This window comes from Heliangelus exortis, chromosome 9, assembly GCF_036169615.1.
Source record: "Heliangelus exortis chromosome 9, bHelExo1.hap1, whole genome shotgun sequence".
Lineage (NCBI taxonomy): Eukaryota > Metazoa > Chordata > Aves > Apodiformes > Trochilidae > Heliangelus > Heliangelus exortis.
Genome location: NC_092430.1, coordinates 18,055,114 through 18,078,775, shown reverse-complemented (window position 1 = coordinate 18,078,775; position 23,662 = coordinate 18,055,114). Strand labels below are relative to the sequence as shown.

The window sequence follows — 23,662 nt, the reverse complement described above, 5'->3', positions numbered from 1 at the left end:
CATACTCTGCCTCCTGCTGCTCCTGCTGTGAAGCAATCCTTGTAAAGATACTCTAAGCTCCTAAAGAATCCAGAAATCAGTGTATTAAATAGATTTACTTTCTGTTTGTGTAGAGCAAGAAAATCCATAGTATTTCATTACTGTAGAGTCATGCAGCAAGTATAAGAGTGCATGTGGATAGGGGGAAGGTATTCAGTTATATCAGTTCACTGAGGGACCCCTTAGGTTTTCACAAATCCCCACAGCTTCCCAGCACTGGACAATCATTAGAGGCTGGTCTCTAATGACATGTTGTCTCCACCTGACTTATTTCAAACCTATTCCTTCATTCTGCAGGTATACCAAATAACCCTGTAAAACTTTTCCAAACATAGTAAGGATGGGGTCCTGACGGGCAAGATGTTGAACATGAGCCTGCAATGCACAATTGTAGCAAAAAGACCAACAGCATCCTGGACAGAGCCTTGCCAGCAGGTCCAGGGGAGTGATGCTTCCCCTCTACTGGATTCTTCAGTGCAAGAGAGACATGGATCCATTTGAGTGAATATGGTGAAAGGCCATGAAGATGATGAAGGGATTGCAGTAGTTGACATGAGGAGGAAGCGAGAGAACCTGGAGAAGAAAAGGCTCAGAGGCACCTTAAGATGTAAAGATGATGGAGCCAGATTCTCCACAATGGAGCCCAGTGACAGGATGAGAGAGGCAATGAGCACAAACTGAAATACAGGAAATTCCACTAAAAATAAGAAAAGAAACAAAACCTTTTTTACTGTGAGGGTGGTTAAAGCCTGGGACTGTGTCCCCAAGGCAGCTGTGGAGTCATCATCCCTGGAGCTATTCAGAACCCAAGTGGACACGGCACTGAGCAACTCCAGTTGACACTGCTTTGCTAGTCCAACACCCCCTGCTCTGGGTGGTCCACAGAGGTTCCTTCAGGACTTGGCTCCCATATAGTTTCAGGTCAGTGAATCTAACAATCAGCTCCACACAAAATATTGTTTTTTCAACGTAGATAACTCAATCACAGGCATTTATCCGTAAGAAAAGAGAAACTGAAATAGCTTGCCAATTGTGCCTCCCGCCCCGCCGCCTCCCTCAACTCCGTACTACAGAAAGAAAACAGTATTTCAAGATCTTCCGTGTTCACATTAACACTATATATTTCGGGAGGTTTACAGTCAGTAGGTGGCACAAAAGAAGCAGTTTTGGCAGCGCACCGGGCTCAATGTAGTCGCAGTCCTGCAGCCCGGCACAGCCCTGCTCGGGGGGGGCAGCACCTCTGACAGCAGGACCCAGCTGCACATTTTTGAGACGAATCCAGCCCCGGCAGAGTCCCAGCCGGAGGTGCCCGGCAGCAGAGCCCTCCCGCAGGGTCCCTGCACGGCGGGGTTGTAGCCCAGGTTGCGCCCGGACACCCGCAGGCTGGGGGCGCTGGGCTGGGGCAGCCGCAGCGCCGGGGGGGGAGCCCACTTTGGTCATAGCAAAGCAGAAGAGTGAAAATCAGCGTACAGGGGGATTGGAAAATATCCATAATTTTCCGGGAATTTTTTTTCTTTTCTAAGCGGTTTTATGAGTTTCAAATTAAAGACTGATTTTCAATTTTTACTTTTTTTTTTAAGTCCATGTGTTTTTTAAAAAAATTCTTACTGAAACAGGTTTTTAGCACTGGACTTTTAATGAAGAATCCTTAACTTCCTCCCCAGAATGTGCCACTTCCCTGGAAATGTTCAGGGCCAGGTTGGACAGGGCCTTGTTCAGCCTGGTCTAGTGGGAGGTGTCCTTGCCCATGCAGGGGGGTTGGATCTTGATGATCTTTGAGATCCCTTCCAACCCAAACCATTTTATGATTCTATGATTCTCTGAATAAAAACTCATTGCAATTTATAGTCTACTATTTTCAAAGAAAAATATTCCCCCCCTCCCGGTTTTGGTTTGTTTTTTTTTACCATTTCTGCTTCTAAAAGGGCCTGCTGTGACTTTAAGCTTGATTTGGACATTCATCTCTTAAGACCTCAGAATATTGTTTTTGTATTGTTAGAAAACTCTTCATTCCAACATTTCAAAACACTACCTAAAAGAGAAACTGATGTTGAAAGATTTTCTGTTCTTTCTGCTAAATGAAATCCAGTTTCTTTTTGGTGTTCATTTTAACCCACAATTTGTAGAATATATTGGGTGTATTTATGCCCCCAAATAGTAGAGGGATTTTCTGTGACCACGTGTGTGTTTTTTATTACACACTAGAAGGGAACATACGCAGAGGAGGACAAAACATCTCTGACATAAAGCAAGGAAATCAGTTAGCAAAGTGTGCAGACAATCTTAGAATTAAATGTGGCAAGAAACCAACATGGACTGGATAGAGAAGGTTTAAAGATGCATACTATTTCCCCCCAAGTTCTATTTTTAGAAAACACAGATTGTATAAAGAGCACTGTAGTGCATCAAAACTCAGATTTTAAAAATCCTAAACCAGTAATTCTTTTTGGTGTTCAGGGAGTTTCGTGGCACACTCACTCAGCTTTGTAGCATTGGGTTTTTTTTTGTGAGGTTGGGTTTAAAGAACATACATGTAAAGTATCCTCATCGTACTCCAGAAATAAGTGTTCAAAGATAAAAATATTGCTCTTTGGAAGCAAAAAGTTGTCTCAGAACTCCTACCTCTCTTTTGTCTGGAGCTGGGACTGGAATTCCTGTTTTTATTGTTAGCTGCTTCCACATTTGATGTCTCAGATTTGTTTTCATATATACTGGATGATTTCCTGCTATACCTTTGGATGAAAGAAATACAAAAACAGTTACATTCATGGTTAATACCTAACAGAGCACTGAACAATGAGGATTCTTTTTTATTCTCAGATATGGAAGCCTAAGGAAAAAAGGCAGGCTTTAAAATTCTGTTTGGTATGTAAGTCTCCCTCTTTGTTGGCATGTCGGATGGGAAAAGCCACTCTAGCCCTTCTCCCTTTCCACACCACACAGTAAGCTTAATGTTGAGACATGAAAAATGGAGGAATAAACTGGCTGTCTGCATGTCTTGCAAGTCCAACAGAGGAGGGAGGAAGGGTAGAAGGGAGGAAGGAAGGAAGGAAGGGAGCATAAGCATAGCTGAATCTGAAATAGGAATGTGTACTGGATGTTCATGCAGAGGTCATACCACGTGTAGAGGAACTTACAGATTCCACTGGCTTCCAACTTCTGTGTATTCTGCTCTTTGAAAGCATGAATCCAAGTGGGATATCCCTGTCTACAGCTGAACCACAGACAAGGGGATTCATCTTGCCAGATTTGCCTACAGACAGGCCTTGTCTGTAAGGGGAACAACCCCCCTGTCCAAGGTCTGAAGGACATTGTGCTGCAAGTTTTTGTCATGATTCTTATCCTCGTTGTTTTGCTAATGTCTGGTGGTTCAGTTTGGGTGTTTGACTGTTATCTTTGGCAGACTGCTCCACACATTTCATTGTCACTTGAGATACTCTTTCCCAAAATGCTTGTTATTAACATGTATCAGCAACTACAATGCTGTTTGCAATTATCATGTGAACCATTATACATAATGTTCACAAGGGGTTTTTTTTCTGTAATGGAAAATCCAAGGTACGATTAAAAACTTAAATTTTTTCAGAAGACCAGACATCTGCAAATAACTTTTGTAACTACAAGGCAGCAAGGGACTCATTGCTTGGTATTTGAACCTCTGACCTGTTTCTGATGGAATCTTAACAGAGGTCTCTGTTACCTCCTGTACTAAATCAAAATGTGATTTTGCAGCCTGATGTCAGGTACAAAACGGGGCTCAAAATAAATATGGGAACACATCCAAAGCACATTCACATTTCCTTATTCTTTTTCCTCAGTTGGGTTGACATAACTGTGAAACACAAAACTGACAGCTAAAGATTTACAGCTGTGAGAAAGATACCAAGAAAACACAGGAGCTTCTCTGAAACAGCATCTGCAGTTAAACTCCAAGTGTTTCTGTGTATATATGTGCACAGGATATTTTTACATGGATGTATGACTGAATCAGTCATTTCCAAGAAAACAGATAGTTAAGGAGCTAGAATAATAGCCTATTTAAGTTTAATATGTTTAACCTGATTAGTAAACAATACAAAGAGAGAATTTCATTATCACTGAAATGCAGCAGTCATATCTTGAGAGAGAGAGAGACAGCATCAGTAGATACCATGGGGCATCTCATTTTAGGATCAAACACTCAAACTTTGGGGAAGAATTTACAGAGAGAGAATTTAAATAGATTGAATTTAGGGACATTCAAGAACCATCTCTATTAAGGGCACTAGCTCTACTTATCTCTTTTGCAGACATCTCAGATCCAGTCCTGCCTCAGCCCAGCCCAGCCCTGCCTTATCTATCTCATGGAATTGCAGCCCCAAGTGCTGTGATGACATATAAACAAGGCATGGAGATAGTTTTGTCACTGACCAGATACGGCTGGGGGAGGGGAGAGTGTTCTGCAAACAGATTTCCCCAATGTCACAGGACAGGTTTGACAATTCCCAGTAAACAGTAAAGTCACTTTTACACACAGACAATCCAGGTGAGGATGGCTATTATTTAGATAAAATCTCAGTAATTAATTAACCCCCAACCACTGGCAGAGTTGATGATGGTGGTTGCTCTTTAGCTAATACTATTTTTCACTGGCTTACCCACAGTGCCTTTCCCAACCCAGCTGCTTAGTCACAGCAGTCATAAACACAGACTATGCCCATGTGTGTGGCTATCACAGGCTCGCTTCTTCCTTCCTCTCCATTCCTCCACCCAGCAACTCCAAACAGACTGTAGAAAGGGTTCCAAAGTCTGAGGAAATTCTGACTCCCTCTTTCACATCAGCTAGAGCAAAGCCATCTTGTGCTGCAACTTCCCCTGTCCTTGTGTCTCTCTGAGGTATGTATGAGAGAGGATCAAGGTGGCCTCTGCTTACAGTAGCCAGTAGAACACTGAGAACTTTGTCCCATTCATTAAAGGCCAGAGCCCTGTTCTCTCATGAAGACTTTACCATACTCTTCATATCCCCATAATAACACAACATTTAGAGCACAAGCATTTAACCTCCCCTTCCCTGGTGTACTGGCAGAGTAAGGAAACAAGTGCTTCATTTTTCCACTGGTTTAATCCAGTCTAGTACAAATAGCTAATCACATAGCCTTTCTTCCTGGAGTTAATTCATTTTCTGTTTACATATTTTATAGTTTATGCTCTGAAAATTCTCACGTTAAAAGCCTAATACAAGGAACATACATCTGCACTGATTTGCATCTTTTTTGTGACTGCATTTCGTATTTTACTGGAATAAATTTTTTCTATCCCCAAAGTGGTTTTGCTGATAGATTTTCACTCTTAAACTTTTCCAGCTTTAACCTTAAACAAAGATAATGTAGCCAAGTCTAGAAAGAACATGTAGCAGGATTAACAGCAGTGCAACTGTTCAAAGTTCCTTGTATCCAGTTATACAACTCTCAAAGGCTGGCTGTGTACCTGTGGATCTCTTGGTTTTGTTGATTATGTTAGGATTTTACAGTGATATTCCATGCTGACTTGCATTAAACTTGCCAAGCAATTGGGATCATTACAAAAATTTGCTGACAGCTCCATTTCACATCCTGGAAGTGCTCCAGTACATTTTGTCTAAACTTGGATTGAGCTAATCCAGAACATATGGTTCCTTTGCAAAGCCAAATTAATACAGAGCATACGGTTCCTTTGCAAAACCAAATTGTCATCTTTGAAATTAATTCTGAATTGTGATTTTTAGTTTTCCCATGAGTAAAACCTTTATCTGTATTTACATGCCTTTAAAGAATCTGAAAATAATTGAATAAATTTGTACCCAGGAAGCTAAACACAGAAAACTTAGAATTTATGAACTGCAAAAACATTGAAGCAAGACAAAACATGGCCCTGATATGATATGATATGATATAATATGATATGATAGCTGTGATTACCTGCTTGCATTGGAGGAGTCCATTGGTGCATGATATACACTCTCAGTGATTCTTTGGTGCAGTTGACTTGCTTCTGTTAAAGAAAAAGTAAAAAGAAATTGCTCCATATTATGAAGGTTTCTTCCCTGTTCACAAAGAAGCTGGGAGAGAGAAAGAGGGGAGGAGATATTTTGACTGCTGCAGCAATCAAAATGGAGAACTCATACTTGAAGAGAAAGGCTTATGGTGACCTTAAAGGCTGAAAACTTTGCTCAAAAAGCTCTTCTACCCATAATTTTTCAGTGCAGAAGAGATTTGTTTCCCTACCACCTTCTCTTTCCTCTGTACCTCTGCCTAGGTTACTTTACAACTTGAATCTAGAGAATAAAGATACTGGTGTTTTCCCTAGAGCGCAATGTCAGTTTTGTGGCTCAGAGCTTTTTCTGAATTTAGGAACACATATACATCAGTTCTTTTGCACACACAGCCATCTAGTAGACTATATCCCCATCCCTCTGAATAATCATTTTCACACAGCATCCTAGGCAAGCAGCAATAGTAAAATGCTGTGGTATATGCTATATATGTGCTTTTTTTTGTTGTTCTTGCATAGCTGGAAGGTAGGAACAGACTCATTTGTCCAGTAACCACTGAGTGCAGAAAGATGACTAAAAAAATGAAAAAAAGATGATTTTTAGGGCCAGGTGAGTCAGACACTAAGAAGTGAGGAGGCAATGAAAAGAGGTGCTTTCAAACTCCCAGACTGCTGAGATCCCAGGGCTATTTCACTCCAGAAGAAAATGAAGATCCTGCCAATGGAAGGAGGACAAAGAGACCGGGACAGCACTCAAAAACTGAGTTGAAAGTAGCTTCATTCCTAATTTTGGCAACTGATACACAGCCTTGTACAAAGCCCTTAAGCTTCATCCATAATTCCTTTGCATGCAAGAGGCAATTATGCTCCTTGGGACTGATGGACCAAGGTGTTATCCAAAGCCTTATTAGCATTCTCTCCTTACCATTGTATATGATATGGGTTGCACCTATGCTAAGTGTTTGTATTCTAATGACCCATATGGTAAACTATTTATTGCATACCTTTGGCCACATTCTTTGCCCTTTACTCATTCATTCATTTCAGCTTCAGTTTCTTACAACATTCCAACCCCCTGTGCAACTCTTAACAACCATTATTAAAAATAGCCCATTAAAACCATCTTCCTCTTCCTTCTCTCATTGGAATGCACAGCTGGACAATTAAGTGTGAATTAAGGCCTTTTCTTTCATGAGTCATTGGGAATAGAAACAACTGTTTAAAATCACATGACAAAGCATTTGTTTCCTGCCATGAGTATTGTAGTAAAGGCTTTGGTTCATGTGATTATTTGGGAAAAGGCAAAGTAAGAGTTGCAGTAGCACACAAAATAAAATTTCTGCCCTCTGGCTCCTTTTCTGCTGGATTCACAATGAAGGAAAGTTTGACTTTACTCACTGAGTATGATGAAAGTCATCCTTGGATGTTCTCAAGATCAGATTGGACAAAGCCTTGAGTAACCAGGTTTGACCAATAACTGACCCGACATTCAGCAGGACATTGCACTATGTCCTGAGATCACTTGAGACCTTACATACAATAGGATCCTATGATCTTGAGACAAAACAATAAAGACTAACAAAATATAAATGTTTTTTAAAACTTTCAGTCTTGACTCCTGCATAGTTTTCCCTGGAAAATGCATAGTAATGCCTACATACAGGTTTTGTATACTACAAAGATTTCACAAACACTCATCTGCATGACATACAAGCTTCATTTTCTTTGTCTGGAATCACACATAGAGGAATAACACTCTATCCTGTTAAAAACATTTTCTCCATAAACTACTCTTCTGTGGCAGCCTAAGTAAAGCCAGCTTTTATAACTCAGAAGTAAATACTACAAACCATATCAGAGAGTCCCTAGATCAAATCCTGAAACTGCACTGATAAGAATCTCGAGCTTTTTCTCAGCAATTCCTACTGAAATGCCTACAGTGAAATCTAGAATAAAAAGGAAGTGAAGACAAGAACAGTAACAAAAGACCTAAGTAGTAAGCATTGTCAATACACTGCAATGAGTTGGATTAAATTGCTGAGGGTAATATGCATAGTTGTTTCCCTCCACTTAAGGAGTTTGTAAGAACTCATTGTCTTTGTCAAACAGACAATTAAAATAAAGGTGACCTCTGAAATTAAAGCACAGGCACAGGTCTCCACCTAGGATACAATCTGCTTAGGAATCTGAAGGATGTGGGTGGAGAAGCTGTGCTTGTGTTGCTTGAAAGAGAGGTGTTTGTATGAGAGAAGCAGAAAATGACAGGGCAATGTGAGAAGCAATATCAGGGCCCAGAAAGAACCTGAATTAGACACAGCTATGTCTTTTTGTCCTAAGAAATCCTGAAAAATGGCTTTTAGGCCTCTGAGCATTCTAACTCATAAATAGCATAGAATCTCAGATAGCTTTCATCACTGTGTTCAGTTACTATCTGGAGTAACCTAACTGAATTTTGTCTGTCTTGAGTTCAATATCTTACACTAAGTGGGTGCCATTATTTTAGGTACCTATGAGTCTTCAATCATTCACATGTTGAACATGTCACAAATCACCTTCACAGTGATGTCTCTGTGAGAGAGGGAAGTGTCATTCATCATGTTTTACAAGGAGGTCACTAAGATAAGTAGATGGGATAACTGACTAACATTTAAAACAAAAGACAGACTAGATTTAAAATTTAAAGCCCTCAAAACCCCCACAAAGAAAAAAAAAATAGGCTGGAGAGGAACACCTGCTGTCATGTATGTGGAAGGAGATCTTGTGAGAAGGCACAGAGTGAAGACTGGGACCCCATTTCCTCACATACTGGTCTTAATGGATGTTTTTAGGGTTGCAACTTAAGAAGGAGAAAAGAGGAAAATTACATTCCTCAGACTAACTGTGATTGGAATTATTATTCATGACAATTCTAAAATTCTACAAAATTTTGTTTGATGTGCAATACTGCAGCCACCTAACTGATCCTTGCACAGAAGCTCTGTTCCTGCTCATTTCACTATTGCTACTGAACAGCACCGTAACTCATCCCAGCTCCATATTGTCACACACAGCTACAGAAGGAAGGCAACATTCCCAGGTTGGGCTCTGAGTATCTTACCTCGACATGCTTCCAGCTGCCCTGTCAGGACTTTGCGAATCTCTGAAATCCAGGTGTTTTTCAGTTCAACAGAAGATGCCTGAGAACACAAGAGGAAAAGGCAAAGCAGACCCAGTTAAAGCATGCTGCCTATCATGTGGCTGCCCTGACCTGCACTTGTTCCCAATTTTCCCAAGGAATAGAACAGTGTAGCCAACCTTGAGTAAAGTAGAGGGAGGATGTTCTTCACAATGGAAAAGCTACCATGAATCTAAGGGACTGTCTTTGCTTTTCCATCCATTGTTCCAAGAAAATTTTCTACTACTTCATTTCCTATTTTACCCCAAATCACCATTTTCTCAATGATAAATTGGTAATTTCCATGCCAACTCAACCATAAGGCTTCTTGTGGCTATAGACTCTTGAGCATACAGGAAAGTGACAGTAATGAAACTGGAAATTTTCTTAAAAACAATCCAATTAAAAGGACATATAGTCATCAAAAAAACATATATATTTTTGTTACCTGAATGATATAGACCTCTTCTCTGCCATTATACCAGATCTCAAACTTCTTGTTATCCCCTTTTACATTTTCTGTAATGCCCACCGTACTCATCTGTTTCAAAATAGAAAAGAGGCAGCTGGAATCTGGAAAATGTCAATAGTCTTTAAATTCTTTATCCTCTGAGAAGCATTTTTAAAAGGTTGCATTCACTTCTGCACCTTTGGGAGTCATTAAAAGTAAAATTCAAAACATGTTATTTCTCAACATCTAATTTACCAGTAATCTTTTTCATTGTTATAGGAAAAATAAAAATTTAAGTGCTTAAAAGCAACACAAGCTAATGTCTGATTATGAATTTATCTCCTTCGCTTTTTCTGCTTGAACTGCAGGTCAGTTTTCAAATTTAACCTGGCTTATGTTGACCTATACAAATTTTCATTTTAAGGAAGCTGGTATTTTCAGCTTTCCATCACTGACCTTCTGAGTTGGGAGGGGAAAGGGGATGGAACAGAGCTTTGTGAGATTTAATGACTCATCTGCAAATCTCAACAACATAAAAAATTCATTAGAGTTTCAGGAAAACTAAAAAAAAAAGAGGTGAGAAAGGAGCTAAGTGCCTAAGGAACTGGAGAAAATGATTTTAGCTTTCTTAATAGATTCTTTTAACTGTGATTTTGAAGTCCAGCTGCTACTATACTTACCAGGTTTCCTACTTCCCTGTCCTCTATTCATTCATCCCCCTTTGTACTAACTAAAGATTTAAACAGCTCTGATTTTTCATCATTCCTGCTATCTCCACAAACAACAACTTCAGACATTTCTATGATATGGTTCATTTCTTGAACCAAGTTCTATTACAAATGCTGTCTGGTTACGCTTTAATAATTTTGCAGCGTTACACTTGATGATTCTCATCACATTTGTAATGCCAATGTGCTTTGGCCTACTTGTGAATCTCATCTTAACAGAAAATATCTTGACTCATATATGGAAATAAACAGGCATTTCTGCTGTAGTTATTCACCTGTAGCTATTATTGTCACAGAATGTGGCTCAACTGATGTCAACAGTAAAACTCATATTAGAACTGAACATGGGGGTGGCTTATACGCAAACAATGAGAGATGCAGGTCCTTTCTGACATGCTTCTCTTTATATGATGCTGGGCAAGAACATACATGGTGCCAGTTAGAGAGTTTGTACTGACTTGCAAAACCAAGGTTCACATCTAGAGTTGCAGGACACATGGCTGGGTCTGTCTTGAGATCAAAAACAAATGTGAGCTTTCATTTACTCAGGGTTGCAAGATTGCTCCGGATATGTGTACCTTCTTCAGGTCTCCCCATGGAAACATCCCTGTACTGTGAGAACACCAGATTTATTTCTCTCCCCCCCTCATTACCACATTTATTACCTTTAAAGAATTTTTAAAGCTGTATGAAGCTGTCTTCTCATGGCCATCTGTGTTCTCCTCCCGTTTCTTGCAGAAAAGTAGCATCTTTGCATAGAGGAAGAGGTGTCTCTGCATTGGCTTGAATCTAGCCAAATCCTTTACCTTGTTGTGCCCCTTCTTGTGGTCAGTCCACACATTGAAAGAACCTTGCATCAACAGCTTCCCAAGCTCACTGACATCCCCCTAGTAAGTAGGGAAAACAGAAAGCCTACATCAAATTCAAACCAGGGTAATGCCAGGTCCCATCCTTTCTCTCGTGGTATTCAAGCTTCCAGGCAGAGGCATGTGCCTAGGCATCCCTTGTGTTGGAGAGGGGACGTTACATCTGGAATCCCATCTGCATACATCTGCTTGTTAAACCTGTGTGTTTTCTTCATGTAACTACTAACCCTCTATTTTCCATGTCCTTAATTCCCAGTTTGCCTCCCCTTTCATTGTTAATGCCTGAGGTCCGTCTCAGGAACTTTTTGGATCTGACCCACAGGCCCTCTGATGACCTCAGAGTAAGCACCTCCTGAAAAGACCTGGGTTTCAAGTCCTGACTCAAAGGTAGTATTAAGCCCCAGTGCAGTCCAGACATCAAAGCAAAATCCTTGCTATAGGTTCATTTTTCCTCTCTGCTACAAACTTCTTAGGTCCCTGAGCAAAACCTTGAAAAATGTTTAGATGTCTGAAGACACAGATTGGTACGTAGAGGTATGGGGATATGTAATTCCCTCCCATTGGAATATATTCTTTAAAAACTTCATCAACAGTTTCTCAGTTCACCCTCTGCAAAGTATAGAATGCTGCACAGTTTTGGGCAAAGAGAGATTAAATGCACCAAGGAGCCATAAAAGTCCCTGAGGGAGAGTGAAACGAAGCAGGAACCAGACCTTTCTATATTAAGTCCCTTGTCTGAGGACCACTAGGGAACTATCTCAACTGAGATAAATATTTGGACCAGATGCCACCAGCACAAACAGTTCAGTAGTAAGGAGTGTAACATTATGTGGACAGAGGATATTGCAACATATATAAAGTAATGGGTATCATCAAATAATGAGAAATATAATTATCCTAACAGCAAGCTTTTCTAGGAGTGCTCTATGTAATAATTTTAGGGAATAAGTTCGGTGTATTATTAAACTATGTATTTTCAACATTTGTATGTTCTGTTGATTGTAAGGTAAAGATGTTGGCTCCACGTGAGAATGTCAGATTTCTTAAAGCACAGACTGCAAATTGTTCTTCTTCTCACATCCATCCTTTACCCTACATCCATTTGCAAAAACAGGGTTTGATTAGGCACTTTTCTACTCCAAATCAGGATATTGTTAGACTCACCAAAACATTTTTTAAAACCTCACTAATTTCTATTACAGTCTCTCATCTCAGATATATAGAGCTGGATTTTTTATTTGTGCTTACAGGACTGAATTCGTTTGTATTTACACATCCATGCGGTAAACTGCAAGCCTGTGAAAAGCATATTGTTGGGACATAAAGCTAAATCAAAAGAAAAAAACCCACATAAACATATTTTCTACATAGGTCTGACAATGGTAACAGTGTCCCTTCAGGCACTGCTGGATACTGCACAGAGATCCAACAGTTCAACCTCTGTGGTAGGTTTGAGTCTTCAGTCTTGGATCTAGGATTGGGATTATAGCATGGGAACTGGGAGGCTAACACTGCATAGAGAAAGGGGATGGTCAGGGATAGTCACCTGCAGCAATCCAACAAAAAACTTTGAATATTACCTCACAGTGGGCAGAAAATAGAGAGGAAGACGCTGCTTCTGGAAACTTGTGCTAGTGTCCTAAAGGAAGTTTATTTAAAATGGAAGATTTCATCACTATAGCAAATATAATTATTCCCTGCTAGAACAATACACTGTACCTCATTTACAGAAAATGAGAGATATGTAAGAATAGCTTAAATGCTGCATAGCTCATGGACAAACTACCCAGACCATATTATATAGCAACATTAGGATGATAGTAGGAAACATCTCTGGAACTTCTGCTCACCAAGTTCCACTGTACTTTTTTTTGTGGCTTTGCCTAAATATAAAAATTTAAAAAAACCCAAAACCAAGCACAATCAATCCCAAACTTAAATGTTAGTAATTTCTTACACAAGAGTTCACCTTCCCAAGTCTTCACGTGTAGAGGCGCAAGAAGTAGGACAGCCCATGCAATTAGGAGGAGTCATTAGCTGCCATGAAACCTGATTTTCTGCTGGCATAACATCATTCTCCAAGAGATGTTCTAGGCAAGTATTTCTACCATGCACATGTGGATACTCCACAAGATAGGGTGTGGCTTCATGAGCTATGGGTGGTGTTTATTTGGTATCATAGCTAAGCAAGTGGGACAGGTGGAGGGGGGCAAAGAAATTATTGGGTTCATTCTCTTTCATACTTTCACCTCATTTAATAATCATGTTCCGAACCACTTCAGGAATGCTGTCAGTATTGGGCTACACATCAGCCATGTTGCTCCTTTTCATGTCTTTCGGTTCAGCTAACAAAGCAGAGGCAAAAAATCTACCCCTTGGAGGTACTCTTGAAGGCTGCCAAATTCAAAAGTAGAAGCTGAAAAGGGACAGAGTACCCTGTTAAATTCCAGAGTACAAAGCTACTCTGAGATTTGAAAGTAAGGCATAGGCAATAAGGTGACCTCAACATTTATATATAGAAATCTAGGTAGCTCCCCACACTTAGGATAATATTTTACTTTCTTGGAGAATCTCTTCTGGCCATACCTTTATCTTTTTAAAATTGGGTTAACTACTTGCATTTAAAGTGAGAAACACAGGATGGAAGCTAACTTTCTCTTTGGGGATGAACAAGAAACAGTGGAAACGAGGGAAGTAAAAGATGGGCTGCACCTATGAGCTTGGAGAAATTAAAAAGCTAATTAACTACTCCTCTTCAGCCAACAAATCTGAATGTAGTAAGCTTCACCTACTGCAGGAAAACTTGGGAAACCTGAAAATTAACCTTGGAATGTATCCCAGCAGCATCCCCAGCAGTGTACAGCAGTAGATCTATGACAGCTGAGCAAGTAGTTAAATTAATTTATAAAATAATGCTAATAAAGGGCAGAGTTTCCTCAGCTACCAGATGCAGATGCACTTGGACAAAACAGAACTATAGAAATTAAAACACCCAAAGCCACTCTATAAACATAATAACTCTTCCCACCCAGACACAGTTGGTATGGACAGCAGTATTTCCTCAAGAAGTCATACTCTGTGCAAAATACTGTTTTCAGCTGCCCCTGGTACTGTGATCCAATAATTCTTTGAACCCAGCTTCAGAGTATATTTTTTTTTCCTTGATATTTTCACCCTGCAGCTATTTTAAAATGGGCAACCACATCACCCTCAGGCCTCATTTTGCCAGGCTTATTTCTCCTTTATGTGTCAATTACTTCCACTTCTCACTTCAGGGCTCATTTTATGTAGGCAACACTAGTTCTTAAAAGTCATATGACTTTAATGGAGCTTCAGCAGACAGATAAGTACATTTGTGGCCTTTGATGTGTACTGTGGTTGTTACTTCACATTTCAGATAATGAGCTTGCCAGTCACCAGGATGGATTGTATTGCCTACTTTAAATGGAAGCCAAATTTCCCTCCCTAAATTCAAAAGATTTGGAAACACTTGAGTTGCACAGCAGCCACAAAGTTTCAGCAAATTTCTTAAATTTTGCCTGTCACACTTTCACCCTCTCACCTACAAATGAGTTTTGGGTGCAATTACTCAGAAGGACTACATCTGTCTCACTTCCTCCCTACATTCACACCCCCACCTCCATATGACAAGTAGGCTGACCTTTATTTTTGGTCACCACAACCTGCCACAGGGTGTCTTCCTTCAAGAATGTGGCACAGGCTTCCACAAAATGTATTAGCCATGGGCACAGCATGATCAGTGATGAGAGAAACATTGAATGGATCGAAACCAAAGTAAAAGCAACAGCTCTTAATACCTCATATCCTGTGATTGCTATCTGGTGCATGGAGTCATTTACTGATTTGATGATATCAAGCACTGTGGCCAGGGCTTCTTCCAGTTCAGCAGTACCTTCTGAATTCTTGCTGCACTTCAGCATCTCCTGATTAAAAAAGAAGATACAAAAAACTACTTTAAAACTTCTTAGACTTAAAAGCATAAAGACAATTCTCCATAAAATTTGTGTTGCTTAGACAAAGTAGAAGGACTGGAGGGGCAAAAAGAGAGAAAAAAAAAAACGAAAAACCAAAAACCAACCAACCAACCAGAACATTCACCAGGACTGTCACTGAGGATATGCTTTTTGACTTTTTAGACATTTTCAAGTTTTATGGGTTAATTTTAGATGAGACAGGAACATTCTGACATACTTACAATTAATGTTTTGAGTGTCACAGATTTACATTCAGATCTTTTTTACTCCACAACTGCTAGGAAAGAAATTCAATCCTAATGTAATGATTTCAGGTGTTAGAAAATTCATCATTTCCCTTTGAAATTTTTCCCACAAGCTACTTATTACTTAAATTTATATTTTTAACAGTAGCAATGTCTAGTCTGAATTTGGCAGCTTTGATGTTCCACTTACCAGGTCTTAGCAAGCTCTTGCCAGATAAAGAAATTCTACATGGGAAGAAATTTTTTACTGTGTAGCTGCTTATATACTTATGGTCAAATCATCTCACAAAACTCTCTTCCTTACATTCAATGATACTTCTTAAATCTATAAGACAGGTGTTTCAGCTGCTAATTTTTTGGGGGGAGTGGCAGAGGAGAGCAGGAGGAAAGGGGAATAGATGATAGATTACTATATATTTTCCTCACTGCATATTCTCTACCTCTGCACTACAATTTATAGATTTACATTTGCAAATTTGAAAACTTGTTTTTGAGAAACAGTGATTTTGAAGAGCAGTGCTGACCTCTAGCAAAAATTAATTAAACATTATATACTGCTTGAAATAAGGGAAGCTATTCTAACCTTTGCACAAGGAACAAAAGACAAAGTTCTGTGTAACTTAAAACATGCCCTTAAAGTAAAGAAAGCCCAAAACTTTTTGATGACTCAGTTTCTGCAGTCACTTCACATACAGAGATCCTGTGCAGGGTTCCAAATATTTAGGGCCAACTTCTTAAATTACAGTTCTTTTCTTATTTCTGTATGTGTCTTTGCTTGAAAATTTCTAGTCATAGCTCAGGAATTAATTATCTTCCTGTAACCAATGGTTATAACCTATGTAAATCATGAGAAACACTAAAACCATCATTTAAAATAAGATCAATTGCCTTGCCTCTTGCTCTTCTGCCTACAGAGGAGCACTGAACCTAATTCAGAGGCATAAATTTTTGCCCCCACACACATACTGTGTTGTACAGAAAGCAGTTACTGCCAATCAATATCCAACCGACATCAGTATCAGACACTGTATCATTGCTAAAAGCATCTAAGAAAGGACAGGTTAACAACTACAAACCCACACAGGTTGGCAGAGTCTTGAGAAGACAGATATCTCAAGGCATCTGGAAGATCCCAAGACTACACAAAATTTTAAACCAAAGCCTAACATGATTCCTACTATGGAACAGAAAAAGTAAGATGATTGTAACCAAAAGTAATAAGATAATTGATTACTCTCACATGTAGTTATCTGTGATTTTAAATAACCATTTTATTCATAGCTATTGACTTGTCCCTGCCCTGTATATCTTCCAGTTGAATCAAAGATATTTTGTTGGATGCAATTTTCACTTCAGAAATGCAAGCTGTGAAGAAACTAAGAAATTTGAAAGTTTTCATGATAGCACCTCACTACAAACTGTAGAGTACGTGAGTTTAGTTTGGTTTCTTTATGCTGGCTACAATGTCAACAGAAAATCTGTTCCAGAAATACACCTAGGAATGAAGCAAAACTCTCCTACTTTAGTGATATTTATCACAGTGAGAATTAGACCCCTTCACCAAGGTGGCCATTGACTTGGTTTTTATTTACATTTGAGTTTGGAAATAATTTAATGTAAAAGCTGATTGACTTGTGTTCTTGTAAACCAAAGCTGAAAAAAAGTAGTTCTTTCAAATCCCAAACAGCAGCAGTGTCTCCTCTGGTGCTTGGGTGCCCAGGGCTTAGAAGGTAAATGCAGGATGCATTCCTATAGTATGTGTTGCACAGCTTCTAGGATGGATCACTGCTCTTTCTACAGTGGGCACTGTGGTTTATAATATTAGCTAAACTAATTGAAACCAGAACTGTGAGACAAAATTGAACTGGTCTGCCCAGAGTTTCTTAAGCACTTGTGTGCTACCGGTTTTTCACTGACTCCCATTTTCCTACACTTTTAAATGCTCCTGCTGCCAGGGAGAATGCACCATCCTCACAGTACTCGTCATCCATGAAAAAGTAAATGTCTGTGCCAATGTGCTGTTGCTAAGTACAAAACTGGTCTGACCAGCTTCAGCCCCACTGGCTGCAAGCTAGTTGCCTGAGAATTTTACTTCTTGATCTAATCTTGGTTTTATTTACAGACATATCTCAAATTAAAAGTAGAATCTAGCTTAGTCTTGCTCTTCTGACTTTGGCATTTGCTCCCTTCACACTGAACAGTTTCACAAAATAGAATGAAATTTACCTCTGGATTACATTGATGCAAATCTACTGGAATCAGCACAATTGCATCCTTGTTAATATCCCTGTTATTATTTTTATTGTACGGGTTTGTGTAAAGTGAATAAACAGGTCACAGAAATACTGCATAAAGTAAGTGACCAGCCAGATCCTCACATGTTTAAGCTGACACATTTTTACCTGGTAACTATTAGCAAATAAAATTGCTGCCTTAAATATTCCTTGCAAATTTCACATGAAATTTCATGACAGGGCACAACATTAAGTCCAGAGGATTGAGAAGAGCATGAAATTCACCCTCATGACTTTCCCATAAGGAATGTCAGTAAATATTAAGAACTGAGGAGATAAAGACAGGAAGTTCAGCCACCATCTAGTTTGAGAGTGTATATTTCTAGTTGCCCATTTCAGACCAGATTTTAAGCATGTACCACTCAGTTCCAAACTGTGGGAAATACACATATTCATTATGTATAAAAGTTACTATTTGTTCCTGGCTGGATCTTTAAAACAGAAGCACCAAAATGGAGTGGCTCCATCTGAAAGGTTTGTGTCACAAGGATGGGAAAATATGAAGTTCAGAGAGATGAAGAGCTTTGTTAAACAGGGACAGATGTCAGAAACAAGATTTAAAGCATCAGTTCCGTTTTCAAACAGTAAGACCACATATTGATCAAAAAAAGCCAAGTTCAATTTCTATTTCAAGACAAAAAAGACAAAAAAGCCCATATAAAATATCTTACTATATATATATAGCAGTATATCCATATGATAATACACTGCTGCTGCATAGTATATTAGTATTGAGTATTAGCAGTACTTACTCTGAAATAGAAGTCCTCTGTTACCATTTTACAACTGAGCAATACAAAGTCTTTGTTGAAAAAGTCGAAGGCTTTATTTCCATTGTGTTCTTCGGAAAATAATGCTGATATGCAATTCTTTGAGTAAAACAAGCTATGCATTGGACTTCTTTGCATGGTCATGGAGAACTTACCTTTAACAGCAACTGGTACTTGGTGATTCTCTGTACTGGCTTTAGGAGATAAGCATCTAGAGAGAGCTTATGATCCAGTTTACGCTGGCATTCCTGTAAGAGACAGCACAGAAGAAAAATGCAATTGTTTCTTTAAGCGAGACACCAAGATCATTATTGCCTGGTCACCTGAATAGTAAATGTCTGCAGATTAGTTGAGAGAGAAATTTCTTCCATCTGCATAGGCGTTTCCAGGTTACTTATGCCACAGTGAAAATGGATCTAAACAAGAGCTAATGTTTAGGTTCAATTCAGTGTCAAAATCTGGCATGCCCTGCTGAGATTGCAATCATCAGGGGCTTGCAAAGAAGCCAGCAATTCTTTGCTTTGGGTATAGCCTGAAGAGTCAGGCTCCTGTCCAGGAAATCTACCTCCTACTCTACCTTCTGAGACTCCTGTACACATACTGACACCTTGACACATATTGAGCACCTGCCATCAGTATGAGAAACATGCAGAAAAGTCTGTCTATTCCTCTAAGTTATCTAAAAAAAGAAGCAACACAGAAGGAAAACAAGTTTTTATGGTCTTGCACTGTTAGTCCACAATGAAATTCCACCTGAAAAAATATGCTATCTCCACACTGCCTCCAGAGAGCTTCAGATCTCGGCTTGTTCTGACAGTACTTTTCATATATTTGGAGGTCCTCTTTCTGCAAGAAACAGAGAATTTAGGTAAGGTAAGAAACAAGAATCCACAGAGCATCTGCATTCAGTCACAGTTTTTCTTACTTTCCATCCTAACACGTGTAGGAATTAATTCATGCTGATAACTCTGTATGTAAAAAAATATACTGAAGCTACCAAACTTACTTTTTCCTCCTCAAAAGTTGAATACACCTGAAAGTGAGATTTATTTATTTATTTTGGTAAAAAGCAGACTGATACTTGCTAACTCACCACTTAGCCAAGGTTTAAGTGTTCAAAACTCTCCTAAAATACCCTCATCTCTCAGTAGTACAAAGATGAATTAAAAAGTAGCAAGTTGGTCTTGATGTCCTGGGCAAGGCAGGGGAAGTGCCTAAACGTTTTTGTATCCAAATTAGAACTGGGTGGACTCACTTGACCTCTATTTACCTCTGAGTACACTCCCAGGTGCTCTTACAGTAGTCACTGGCAAAAAAATCTCAGTGACTTCAGTGAAAACAAAGGCAATCTCTACTAAAGCCAACAGAGGTGTATTTCAAGCTCTCTAGGCTATATGGGCGGATACAGACAGACAGACAGACAGGCAGACATTCTTCTGCCAGGTTCTTGGCTTGCCACCCAGGTGCATGCTTTGCACAGGAGCCCTGCAGCAAGTAAGTGAGGAGCAGTGCCCCACAGATTCCCAAGCAGGGCTGGCTGAGACTTCATTTTTACACCCACCCTGGTGGACATGACCTCAGTGAATCAAAGACAGAACCAAAAGCAAAGCTCGGGAATTCCTGGCTTGGTGCAGGGAAAGCATTTTCTTTTGGATAGTTACTAGAAGAAATCAGTATCACTGTTATCTTTCTCTTTAGACCTCTATTGGCATCACCCTGATGGATCAGATGTGAAAGCAGAGCTATGCCAGGCAACACCTGACTGTTAAGTATTATACAATAGAAAAATTCTGTTACAACTCAACATAGATTATTAATGTTGCTGTTTCAAAACAAGCACAGAGGGGTTTTTTTTCATACAAATAGAATTGTTTGTACACGTTGCCTTGGAGCAGGTCTAAACCCCACAGAACTAAAAGTAACAACAAAGTATAACCAAGCATTACAATTTGTTTCTGACCCACAGAAACCACACTGGACTGGACAGGAAGAACAGAGACAGCGACAATTTAAACTTAAATGTAAAGAAAAAATACAATAATTAACAATTTTCCAGTAATGTGTCATATCAGAACCACCTTATGCCAATGCAATCTACTTCTGCCCTCATCATATTTAAAAACAGCATTAAGTTTTGTAATAGTGCAAGGAACAGGAAACCCCTGATGAAATTACTAGGCTCTAAAATTCCAAGTAATAACTAATTGCCTAATTACTCAAATCCTAGTCTTAAATGTTCCACACAGCTCTATTTTCATATCCAGAGGTTCTGACCTCTGGTACTTTTACATCATGCCCATCTCTCCTGTAACACTTTTGCTTTCCACAGTGATTTGCATCCTGAGATCTTTATAAGCTTTCACACACATGGCATATGTGCACAGTTCCAATTATCTTTGCTGCCTGCTAACTGATGAGTAAATTTTGCATCCGGTTAGAATTTAGCCTTTTGAATCCAACTCACAGGTTTCTATTTGTGTCTACAGTCTTTTCACAGATAGCTTCCTTTTCTAAATGCTCCTTTCTCCCTGAGTGACCAAAGACCTTAACTGCTTCTTGCTACTAAATTATTTCCTTTTTCCAAGGTCAGCAATATGAATAAGTAAACAGTGGCAATCCCCAGTGAGTCACTCCTGCCAGGCACATCACCTGGCATATGCTGGTAAGCAATCTGACAAACCCTTGGTTTCTTCCTGGGCACTCTTGTCTTGGTCTGGGTAAGATTTGCTTCTTCCCAGCCCTGTGGGTAGCAGATCAGCCCACAAGTGTTTCCGATAAGGCACTAGAAGACCCATACTGCAAGGCATTGACTACATATCCCCACTTTGAGCACCTGTAAAGTCCTTGCTATGCAGAGCTCTAGGCAAGGCCACACATATCAGTGATTGTATAAAAGCTTCCATGTGGGCAAAGCTGAGCTGATTTGCATGTAATTTAGTTCATATGAAGATCATGCCCTAATAAGGTCAGGCAAAGTGGGAGGGAGGACAAGAGGGGTGTTTCTGCCTCATCTTCTGCCTGAATATGCTACTGTATTACAGTAGAGAAGCCAGAAAGGAGAAATAGGCTGGGACATCACAGACTGTTTCTGCTGTCACCTGAGAAGGATTGACATCCATGGGTACTGCTGACCAGGTGGTACTGGTGCACACGGGAGAGTGTGTGTGGAGATGGCAGAGGAATGACTGGCAGGGGCTGGAAGGGACTCTGGCAATAGCGTGTCTCGAGATGCTTTCAGGCAGCTCTGGAATCAGGGTTGAAAAGTCTCAGTGTGATCAGATAGGGTAATATTCTTCAAGTATGAATCTAGAAATCAGCCTGTTTCTAATAACAGGACCACCACGATGTTGTGGCAGGATGGTTGCACCCATACAAAGAAGGAGAAATGGAAAAGGGAATCTGCAATCATGTGAGTTTCCTCCCAGAATTCAGCATCACCTTGAACACCAGCCATTTCAGTTTCCCCCATGCCAAAGCAAGCACAGCCATAACTCACAGGGCAAGCCAGAAACCTCTGCTCATCAGGAAGACATAAAAAACTGCCAAATCATGGGGAACACAAACACACAAGCAGGCTTTTGTTTGTGCATCCTAAGGGCAGTCCAACAGAAACAGCAAATTTCTGGACTTTTTGTGGCTTTTTCTAAAAACAGAACATAAGGGCAAGTTCTTGAATCAAAGGTGCTACTGTGTGAGAAAAGACATCTCAGGAGAGATGCTTTTGCTTTCTTAGCATAAAATTTGAAACGGAGAAAGGAAATGCATGAGTTAAGCTCTTATTCACTAGGTTTAGTGCTGTTTGACTACCATAGAAACTGGTAAGCCAAGGTGACAGAGGCTGACTTTCTTTCACTTCACAGCTGAACCATTGCTTTAGTGCTGCAGATTTCATACTGATAGAATAGTGAGAAAAAATGGCTCAACAGCTGTTTTTAAAGAGAGAGAGAGGTTACAGTATTTAAACATGAAATTTGAACATTCTGCAGAATTACATGATCAATTCTGTATCAGTAATTTCTCTTTAACTCCAAATCCAGGGATATTTGCAACATAAAGAATATTTTATATTTCTTGGATTTCAAAGGTCTGCATTCTTCAAAGACTGTTTATCCTGTTTTGCATAATGATTTCACCACAATATTTTCCTGCTCAGCATCTGAATCTTAGGAGAACAACATTTTCCTTAGTAGTGTCATTTACTCAAGCTCTAAATGCTGGCTGTTAAACAGAAAATTATTCAGTGGATTTATAGTCGTATTTATCCTTGTATGATGTTCTTCAGACTGACCTGTTTGTAAATTTGGGGGCTACCCTTTGGAAATATCATGTGTACCTAACTCCCACAGAAATCTTATAGATGTAGCAGTGCTCAACACATCTGGCAGCTAGGGTACATATATTTCATCCAAATCTGTCTGTGTTTCATACAGAACCTTGTTGAAAAGAAGGTTCAACAGGTACCCTGGAAAAGCAGCAAGTGCTAGATGTATACAATGGAAGCAGAAGGTTATCTTTGACTACAGAGGAGAGGACAGATTTTCCCATTTCTCATGTCTCTTCCATTTCCCATGCAAAACACAGGGTCTGTTTCAAACAGTTTTATTAGAGTATGAAAATGGCTGCAACTCTCCAAGGCCAAGAGGCTCTTACTAATAGGGCCTCTGAATGAGTGCTATGTAAACAAGCATCTTTTGTTATGTTGCAAGAAAAAGAAAAAACAGTCATACTAATTGGGAGGGGTGTTGGGGGTGGGACATGACTGGGAGGAGAAAGCTGCAGAACCTGGCACTAAAAGCCACAGGAAGCCAAGACACATGCACCTGATCAAAGCCACCACTGCCTGTTGGCTTTGGGCTTTCCAATGAGCTGACCTCACTAAACTTTTAAACAAAAAGCTAACCTTTACTGCTTCAGAAAAGTGGGGAGAATCCCAATTGCTCATTGAATTATGTGTAATAGTAAAGGAATTGACCTCATTGAGTCTAATGGGGCCAGCTGGCAGTAAGGAAGGTGGTAGACTCTGCTGGACCAGTTCTAGAGGAGTGAGTCTCCTGAGTGGTGCAAGGAAAAGAGAGATAAGGTATACAGGATACACTCTCTGCACGCAGAGC

At 39.7% G+C, this 23,662-nt stretch overlaps 1 protein-coding gene across 11 annotated transcripts in view; it reads right to left on the bottom strand.

Annotated features, from left to right (window-relative positions):
- Window positions 1-23,662, bottom strand: part of MCF2L2 (MCF.2 cell line derived transforming sequence-like 2) — a 155,704-nt gene that overhangs the window by 17,612 nt on the left and 114,430 nt on the right. For all 11 annotated transcript variants that reach the window (XM_071752549.1, XM_071752546.1, XM_071752554.1 and 8 more), the window contains exons 19-26: window positions 19,305-19,397; window positions 18,707-18,799; window positions 15,066-15,191; window positions 11,047-11,268; window positions 9,651-9,743; window positions 9,146-9,224; window positions 5,976-6,048; window positions 2,662-2,771 (exon numbers count right to left, since the gene is read on the bottom strand). In XM_071752549.1, coding sequence (XP_071608650.1) covers window positions 2,662-2,771; window positions 5,976-6,048; window positions 9,146-9,224; window positions 9,651-9,743; window positions 11,047-11,268; window positions 15,066-15,191; window positions 18,707-18,799; window positions 19,305-19,397 — 889 coding nt within the window. The remainder of the gene's footprint in view (window positions 1-2,661; window positions 2,772-5,975; window positions 6,049-9,145; window positions 9,225-9,650; window positions 9,744-11,046; window positions 11,269-15,065; window positions 15,192-18,706; window positions 18,800-19,304; window positions 19,398-23,662) is intronic.